The sequence below is a fragment of the Carlito syrichta genome, unplaced genomic scaffold, assembly GCF_000164805.1.
Source record: "Carlito syrichta isolate Samal-C Ts95f unplaced genomic scaffold, Tarsius_syrichta-2.0.1 Scaffold315526, whole genome shotgun sequence".
NCBI classification, from domain to species: domain Eukaryota; kingdom Metazoa; phylum Chordata; class Mammalia; order Primates; family Tarsiidae; genus Carlito; species Carlito syrichta.
The window spans coordinates 7,375-16,994 of NW_007259622.1; the positions used below are offsets into that span (position 1 = coordinate 7,375).

The window sequence follows — 9,620 nt, forward strand, 5'->3', positions numbered from 1 at the left end:
CCCGGCCCTCACTCCGCCTGCCCCTGAAGGGTGGTGTGGCCAGCCCTGCCCACGGGGCAGGCCCATGCTGGGGGCATGTAGACCCTGGACGCACAGGGGAAGGTGGCAGGGGTGGCCCAGGGTCTGTGACCCCAAGACACGCCCAGGCTCACAGAAACAGAAACCCCTGCAGTGGCACGACCCCACTGTGTCTAACGTGAATGTGCATGTGAAGACAGCACGGGACATCACTTCCTGGCCCCGCCCCACTCAGACCCCAAGGCCCAGGCTATGCAGGGCCTCAGTCCCTGAGCTGGGCCAGAGACCGCCAGCCCGCGGGTGCCCCAGGGACTCAACCCATGAGCACTGACTTGACTCTCATGCTGCCCATCTGAAGGCGGGAACGCCACTGAGGTCCCCTACAAAGCGCCTGGCCAGAGGCTGGTCCCTTCCTCTCTTTTCTTCAGTTCACAAAAACAAACAAACAGACTCTGTGGGTTCCGGGAAGGCTGAGTCACCACTCCCGGCTGCCACAGGGCGTTAGGTTTCAGATGCCCTGTACTGTCCACGGGGCGGCCGGGCCCTCAGAGATGGCAATGTCCACAGGCTCTGGGCTGAGACAGGTCCGAGCTGCCCCGTGGCTGTGGGCGCCCTGGACGCCCTGCCCCACGGCCCACGCCCCCACACCTTCATGCTCTGCTGTCCTGGTCAGACCCTTCCCGAGGGCCCCGGGCCAAGAATTGCCTGAAGGCGTGTGCCCACCGGTGCCCCTGAGGGAGGGCCAGTGTGGGCCTTCCCAGGACTCGGCCCCCAGCCCAGTTTCCAGCTCCCACTCCCAAGTCCAGAAGCTTCTTCCTGGACACCTGGCCCAGCCTGGAGGAGGGGACACGGCAGGCCTCCCTCACCAGTGCCCTCCGGCCCAGGCTTGGGCGCAGCTGGAGTCTGGGCCGCGGCTCCTCGGGTCCTGCTGCCCAAGACCCTCCCTCAGGGCTGGCCTCGCCCACCCGCCCCGGGCAGGAGCCCCCGGACCCCAGCCCTCAGGCACCACAGAAAGCTGGCTGGGCCACCAGGGAGAGCGTTACACAACCCACCCCCCCAGATGGGGTTCTGCCAGCCTGGTCCCAGTTCCCACCCAGCCTCCACCGATCCTGAGACTCTGCGGGCCTCCCTAGGTGCTGCCGTCCACCCCTTCCCCTCGGCACTGGCCGTCTCCTCCAGAGGGCCCTCCCAGCCCACCTCCACTCTGTTACAGGCCAAGTGTATCCAGACTTGGGGCTCCCCTGGCCTGGCTGTTGGGGTCAGTCTTCCTATGGGTGGGGGTCAACCCTGCAGGTGCTGAGCAGTGTCTGTGGCCTCCCCCCCACCCCCGGCGTGTGTGCCCGGGGCAGAGTCGCCTGAGGAGAACGAGCTTCCGGAACGCTCCTCTCCTGCATCAACTCTGGTCTCCCTGCAGGGAGGGGTCCCGTGACCACAGGGCAGGGCGGAGGCACAGACCACCACACACCTGGCCCCTCCACGGACACTGCCCATGTGTGCACAGCCCTGGTGGTTCCGGTGGGTCCCACAACCCAACCCAGGAGGCCGCAGGCACTGACCTTGTCGTGGGCAGAAGAGGCTGTGCTCACGTCCCAGATGGTGGGCACCTGGCTGAGGCTGTCGGCCGGCAGGAAGTCGGGCGTGTCGGCGATGTCTGACAGGGAGTCCACGGATGATGAGAAGATGGAGGCGTTGGAGAGGTCATCCAAGTAGGAGGCGTCCTGGAAGACAGGCTGTGAGGGCGGTGGCCACGACTCAGCCGTGGGAAGGAAGTTGCCATGGGCCATGGCGTGGAGGGACCTTGTGGACGTCACACATCAGTGAGACCCACACGCCGAAGGACACAGGATATGACTCCATTTATATGAAATGTCCAGACCATAGCTTCGTGGGTGCCCGGGGCTGAGGGGGGTGACGGCTCAGGCGGACCAGGCTACTTTTGGGGGCAATGGAATGTTCTGGAACTGACGGTTGCACAACTGAATACAGGGACATCACTGAACTGTACACTTTAAATGAGTGGGTCGGACAGTGCATGACTCACATCTCCGTAAAATCGTAAAAAGTACATGACCAGACAAGCAGAGGGTGAGTGCCAGCCCCCACCCACTTTTCAGCACCCTGAAGCCAGAGATGCCACAGGGAAGCTGAGAAGGTAAGGGCGTGAGGAGAAGCCTGGGTGTCGACCTGTCCCCCTGCAAGGCTGCAGCCAGAGGCAGAGCCTGTCCTGGGGAGCTGCATACGCACGCGTCACATGTCAACCTGGTCAGTAACATCAAGGCGGGAGGTGGGCCGAGGGCTCAGTCTCCACCCCCTCACCCACCCTGGACTGGGCTGGCCACCATGGCCACTCTGGGACCTGATCCAACCAGAGACCCACACGATGCCCAGCAGGTGGGGTACCCACGTTGCCACCCTTTGCAGACAGGGACCCACGTGCAGAGCCGTGTCCCTGAGGTCTGGAGCTGGGGAAGGGGGTGAGGCACTACCACCTGGGCAGGGGTGGGCCCACTGAGCCCCGGGGCCCTCCAAACACTGCCCTCTGAGTTGTGGGGGACCCAGCATGTCGACCTAGGCCAGGCCCTTGCAGGAGCACATTCTGGGCAGGGTGGGGTGAGCCATTCAGACGCCTGGGTGGGCCAGGCCATGGGGTGGGGAGGGCTGGCAAGCCGGGTATAGTGGGGAGTCCCTGACCCTCAGCGGGGGAACACCTGACATGGTGAGGCAGAGATGCAGCCCTGCTCCCGGGGTGCTGGCCTGGTGCTACAGGAGCAGCTGGGAATTGGGCAGCCTTCCAGTGGGGACTGCTGGGTGGATGGCATGGCCCTGAGCTCTGCGCCAGGAAGACAGTCGTGGGCGGGAGGGCCAAGGTTCAGGCAGACTCCCTGCAGCCGGAGGTCCTGTCTCTAGACCCTCATTCCCATCTGCCCTACCCAGGACCCAGACCCCAGGACCCCCCCCGAAACTCAGACCCCAGATCACTGAGACCCCACAGCGACCCAGACCCAAGGCCACTGAAGCCCCAGAATCCCCCTGTGACCCAGATCCCAGACTCCCCGACTGACCTCCCTGGGACCGTCCAGGGCATCAGAGAAACTGTCCCAGCCTCGGGGTCACATGGGGGTCCCAGATGGCCCCGGAGTGGGAAGGGACAAGAGGGGAAACTGAGAAAACCCGCATAAAGAGTGGCCTGCGGTTAATGACAGCGTTTCAGTGCTGGTGTATTGGCTGTGAGGGAAACTGAGGAACTCTGATCAAGCGTGGCCGTCAGTAAGGACGAATCTGGCTGTGCCACCCTGATGTGAATGTAGCCTGCAGGCATCCGGTGGGCTGGGAGCCACCCGGCTCCTCCCAGCTCTCCTTCCACTCTGAGACGCACATCGAGGAGGGGGCACGTGTGGCTCTCCAGCTCCACCGCCGCTGCCCCTGCCGTGTCCCGGAACCTCCCCTCCCCCCAGCACAGGACGCCGCGAGAGGCACATGCGACTCGCACTCCCCAGGCCCCGACTCGCACTCCCCAGGCCCCTCGATCCTCAGGGCGGAGGGCGGCAGCTCCAGAGGTCCCGGCTCTCCTGTCTGGCCCTGCTCCTGTGTGGGTGCTGGGGGGCCAAGAGCGGATGCCTGCCAGCAGCCAGCCCCAGGTCAGGACCGGACTCCCACCTGCCTCTGCTGACATCCACGGCGACGCAGACCCCAGACCACTCAGACCGCCAAGACCCCCATGGAAACTCACACTCAGACCACTGAGACCCCAGGATCCCCATGGCAATCCAGACCCCAGACTCCCGAGACCCAGGGGTCCTACCATGAAAACTCAGACCCCAGACCACAAAGACCCCTGGGTCCTCCATGGCAACCCAGACCCCAGGATCCCCCCTGAAACTCAGACCCCAGATCACTGAGACCCCCACAGCAACCCAGACCCAAGGCCACCCAGACCCCAGGCCACTGAAACCCCCAGATCCCCCAGCCCCTCGTGGCCCCTGCAGGCTGGCCTCAGGCTCCCAGACATCCACTGAACGCCCACCCACTTGAGCCCTTTTCTCAGTTATGGCCGCCCACCCCTGTGTATCCTCCCCAGGACCCAGTTCCCCAGGCTGCAGTGAGGACGCCCTGCCTCCCAGCCCTGGGGTCAGGCCGCAGAGAGCACTTGTCTCTGCTCCCATCCAGGCAAGACACACCCCCTCCCGCTGGGAGCCGAGCCGGAACAGCCCCGACAAGGTGCGGGCCCCTTGCCCGGACGTCTGAGACACTCTGAGACCCGTCTGAAGCCCTGGGGAGCCAGCCCCACTTGTGCACCCAAAGCCCGTCTCCAAACCCACCCAACCGCAAGGCAAGGCCAACAAGCACCCCACCCCCGACCCAGTGAGGCCCCAGCCCCCAAGCCGGCTGCCTCCATTGGAGGCTTCTCCCGCAGAAGCCCGTGTGGGTGGAGGGGACGCGGCCCCCTCACCTGACCCAGGTCCCTCTGGGGCCCCTTCCTGGGGGCTGGCCCAGCCCTGGCTCCCCACGTCCTGCCCCCGCGGGCCACTCCCAGCCCGTTCCCATGTCCCTGCCGCGAACTTTCCGGCAGTCACCCAGCAGTGAGCAAGCAAGGGGCGGGTGGGCCTCCCAGGGACCGGGGTCCCTGCGTCCCCTGGGGTCCCACTCCCGGCTCCCACCCAGCCGCTCGCCCAGGGATACCTTGTTGAGGGCCGCGAACTGCAGCCAAAAGCGCAGCTGGGACATGGTGACGGCACGCGGCCGCGGGAGTCCCCGGCAGAGGCACGGGCGTGCTCCCGCATGACAGCCGGGCGTGGGGTTCAGCGGGGCTGCCGGCGGCTCCCCGCCAGGCCGCATTTGCATGTGGGTTAGTCACCGCGGCTTCCTCCCGGCTGACTTTCAGGAAATGATGCCTGCCCGGTAAGTCAGCGCTTACTGGCAGCGCGCGCGGTTACTGTATGGGGCGGACTCCACAGACTGTCAACACGCATGGAGGGCCGGCCCTCGGCGCTCGCTCGGCGGGCACAGTGCCCAGTGCCTCGGTTTCCCAACTAAGGATGGCAGGCTCCCACGCTGCCACCCCTGCCACATATGCCCCCGGTGTCCCCAGAGCAGAGGCTGTAGGAGCCACGGCCCCCAAGCCACAGGCAGGGAAACTGAGGCCCGGCTGCCCTCCGGCCGGCCCAAACCTCGGTCCTCCACCACCCCCGCGAGGTGCCCCTCCCACCTCCACCTGGCTGTGCCCCCAGGCGGCCCCTCCCGGCGCCTTAGGGGCCGGCTGGGACTGAGCACCAGGGTCCCTGAAGCGCTCCCTCCACCCCTTCTTCGGCAGGCTCTGCCCTGGCAGCCCATCACCCCCACCCAGACTCAAGGGAACACAGGAGTCCTGGGAGAGGCAGAGGCAAGGAGACAGGAAGCACACTCGTTGGTGCTTTGACCCCGCTGCCCCTCGGGCACCCTGGCCCATGACCACGGGGTCCACAGACACCAAGGCAGGATGGATCAGACTCACGCTCGGAGCCACAGGCAAGCACAGCCCGCGTCCCCGAGGATCTGGGGTTGCAGGGAGGCCCCAGGATGGGGGCAGGAGGATGGCCAGGTGCCCGTGAGAAGAGGGGATGCCCATCCCCCCGGCATTGGGGCTGAGGCCCAGGCCGCCTGGACCGCGCCCCTCCTCAGAGGACGAGGGGCTCTGGCCTGCAGGCTCTGAACCCGACCTGGGGAGTGGGGATCCTGGGAGGGGAGCTGGAGGGGCTGGGAGGGTCCGGGTTGCTGGGACCACGCCCAGGGACCTGTAGGAGCTTGGGGGTATCACCGTGTTGGGGCCAGAGGTGGCCCCTGTGCACACCAGCCCGGGGCCCCCCGCCCTGGGCTCCGACGTGCCCTGCTGCACAGCCAGGCCCGGGCAAGGAAGCTAGCAGCAGTGGAAGCTGCCAGGTCCACATGCCCACCCTGGGCACCAGGGCAACCCCTTCCCCAAGTCCACCACAGCTGTCCACCTGGAAGCCACTGCCCCGAGTGCCCTGCTGGGTCCTTTGGCCTCCAGAAGCCAGCGAAACCCACCCCAGATGCCGCATCCTGGAGCCCCTTCCAGCAGCCACGGGCATCCCCTCCATGTGTCCCTCGACACTGCCCCCAACCGCCGTGTCTCCTTCGAGCTGTTTGCAGAGAAAGTTCAAGGACAGCGGAAAACGCCCGTGCTCTGAACCCCGGAGAGAGAGGGCTTGGTTAGAAGGGCCCCTGCTTTCACAGATTCGTCCCGGTGCTCGTGTGCAGGGTGGCGAGTCCTTCTGTGGTGAGAAACTGGAAGGCGGGGACTCCATCCTGAAGCTCACAGTCCTTGCATCTCGTCCATGGCAGATGCCGGACCCCACAAACATCCCTGGTTTCTCATCCACACTGCCAAGGACGAATGGTTGATGGCAGGCGTGTGGTCTCGGGCAAGGTGAAAGAGGGCATGAACATTGTGCAAGCCACAGAGGGCTTGGGCTCCAGGAATGGCAAGACCAGCAAGAGGACCACCGCTGCCAGCTGGACAACCCTAATAAACACAGGATCGCCGCTGAACCCAGCAGGGTCACTTCCAGGCTCAGACCACAAAGGAGAAATGCTCACGTTCACACCAGCAGATCCACGCAGACACAAGCGGAGACCGCCTTGGTGGCTGTCAACAGGTGAGTGGACACAGCGCACCCAGCTACGTGTGGACACAACTCAGCCAGGAACAGGAAGGAAGCTCTGACACAGACCATGGTGTGCATGGATCTTGAGGACGTCATGCTCCGTGAGACCCAGACAGAGAAGGATACACAGGGTGTGACTCCATTTATGTAGAATGTCCAGAACAGACCAGTCCACAGAGACAGGATATGGATGTGTGGATGTCAGGGGCTGGGAGGGGCAAGGATGGATGGCTGATGGGGATAGGCTTTCTTTTTGAGTGATGGAATGTTCTGGAAATAGAGGTGCTGATTGTACAACTCTGTGAATCTACTTTAAAAGTATAGACATGCCGGGTTCGGTGGCTCAGCCTGTAATCCCGCGCCTTTGGGAGGCTGAGGTGAGTGGACTGCCTGAGACCGCGGGTTCGAGACCTGCCTGGGCAGCGAGACCTCATCTCTACAATTAATCAAAAAATCAGCTGGGCGTGGTAGCACGCGCCTGTAGTTCCAGCTACTTGGAAGGCAGAGGCGGAAGGATCGCCAGAGCCCAGCAGGTCGAGGCTGTGGTGGTCGGGAGCGGCCACTGCACTCCAGTCTGGGCAACAGAGTGAGACTCCAACTCAAAAAAAAAAAAAGTATAGACTTGCCAGGTGCGGTGGCTCACTCCAGTTATCCCAGTACTTTGGGAGATTGAGGCGAGAGGACTGCCAAAGCCCAGGGGTTCAAGACCAGCCTAGGCAATTTAACGAGGCCTCGTCTCTACCATAAATAAAAAAAGTAAGCTGGGTGTGGTAGCGCATGTCTCTAGTTCCAGCTACTTGGAAGGCTGAGGCGGAAGGATCGCCTGAGCCCTGAGCCCAGCAGGTTGAGGCTGTGGTGGCCGTGAGCATATCACTGTACTCTAGCCTGGTCGACAGAGTGAGACTCCGACTCAAAACAAATAAAAAACACCTGTAATCCCAGCACTTTGGGAGGCCGAGGCAAGTGGATTGCCCAAGCCCGCGGGTTCAAGACCCACCCAGGCAACTTGGTGAGACCTCGTCTCTACAGTAAATAAAAAATTAGCTGGGCATGGTAGCACACGCCTGTAGTTCCAGCTACTTGCAAGGCTGAGGCGGAAGGATCGCTGGAGCCCAGCAGGTGGAGGCTGCACTGGCCGGAAGCATGCCACTGCACTCCACTCTAGGTGACAGAGAGAGATTCCAACTCAAAAAATAAGATAAAAAAACAAAACAAAATAAAAGTGCACAGACTCTGACCAGACACGACGGGCACTGTCTCTGACAGGTGGGGTGGGCGTCTGAGCCACCATGCTTTCTCCCCCCAGGTCTTCTGGTGACACTTAGGGAAGGGGAGGCTGGAACGTGGGGGTCCTGGGGATGCGGGAATGCTCCGGGTGTGCCTGGGGGTCCCAGTGACTGGAGAGGCCCCTGCCTGGGGACCTCGCACCCACTTGGCACCTGGACACTGTGCTCTCCTCAGCCCCCAGGCCTCCACAAGGGTGGCACGGGCTGGCATCCCTTAGCACGTGTGTGCCCCGGCCTGGCCTGCTACGCTGAGGACCTGTTGGGCACGTCCCTGGCTGCTGGCCTCCCATACCCTCCCCTGGGCCCGGGCCGTGCTTGTCACCTCCCGCCTCCACCTACAGCCTGTCCCCCGACTGCCAGTCCCCGACTCGTCAGCGGACATGTGCAGGCCTGGCCGGGCCCTCACAAGAACCCGTCCTGTAAGCGGTGAGTCCCTAGGTCACAGCGAGGAACACTGAGGTGAGCAGGATTTCTGGGGCTCCTCCTGGCAGGGTGGGGAGAGGCTCCCACGGGCTGTGGCAGTCGGGGCATGCTCCTTGGGTGTGGCCAGCTTGGGTGCTGGGAAGAGGCCCTCGGGCAGAGCCTGCTGCTGGGGCCTCCCACTCGGGGGTCAGCTGTGCCCCCAAGGACTCATCAAGCCTTGCCCCAGAACCTGTGCTCGGGGCCTCACCTGGGCATCGGGCCTGGTAGACACAACCAGGCAAAGGGAGGCTGTGCTGGGCGGGGTGGGCCCTCACCTGATGGCAGTGTCCTCAAGTAAGTGGGGGGGCACAGGAGACGACCATGTGGAGACGGAGGCAGAGACCGGACGAGGCAGCCACAGCCCAGGACCCTGGGGACCCCAGGGCTGGGGAGGCAGGAGGACCCCCTGGAGCCTCTGTAGGGAGCACGGCCCCAAGACAATGGGCCCAGGCTTCTGCCTCCAGGTCCGTGGGGGACAGATTCTGTCCCAAGTGTCACCGCGGTGACCCCACGGGACCAGCACGGATCTCCAGAACACTGCTCCCGATCTGGCCAACGCTTTCCGGCCCTGCAGCCAGGAGGGGCCGGACCTGGCCCACGGCTCACAGAACCCACTGCAAGACCGTGTCTGTGGGGAGGCCCCTCCCTCACCTGGCATCCCGAAAGTCTCCTCCTCCCCGGGGCCGGTGGCCTCAGCACAGACCAGGGGGCAGAGGTGGCATTTCTTGGCCCCGGCTGGGTCCGCACCCGAGGACTTCCTGTCAGAAGCGCCTCCCCCTGCATCTCTGCCCTGTGCCGGGAGCTGTGGGAGCCCCGTGGCCAGCAGCGAGACCTCTGATCCCCGCCGAATCCATTTGCACAAGTCGATGCGGGGCCGCCGTGGGGCAGGCGGCCGTTTGCAAAGCACTTTCCTCAGCCATGAGCTCATCGGGCTTCCCAGAAGCCCCCGGGCTGGCAGGCAGAACCGCTGTTACTGGACAGCCGTGCTATCGACGGCCCCTGCAGCCCCAGAGGGGACCCGCATGGACGCCGGCCCTGCGTGGGAAGCAGGGCAGCCGGTGGTGCTGAGCCCCCAGGGGCCGAGGTGGCCCTGCCTGGAACAGCGGCCAGGCGCTGCGGGCAGCAAGGGGGCGGTGCCAGGACCCTCGGGACATCCTGGGGAGGGGCACAGGTCAGGGAGGGGCCTGGGGGG

The 9,620-nt window shown here is 64.4% G+C and overlaps 1 protein-coding gene across 1 annotated transcript in view; it reads right to left on the bottom strand.

The window, feature by feature from the left end:
- LOC103275536 (protein strawberry notch homolog 2-like) overlaps positions 1 to 9,620 on the bottom strand; it is a gene marked incomplete at its 3' end in the record, with an annotated part of 29,091 nt that overhangs the window by 6,643 nt on the left and 12,828 nt on the right. Inside the window, exon 4 of the mRNA XM_021706397.1 lies at positions 1,575 to 1,736. Within this exon, the coding sequence (XP_021562072.1) occupies positions 1,575 to 1,736 (162 nt within the window). The remainder of the gene's footprint in view (positions 1 to 1,574; positions 1,737 to 9,620) is intronic.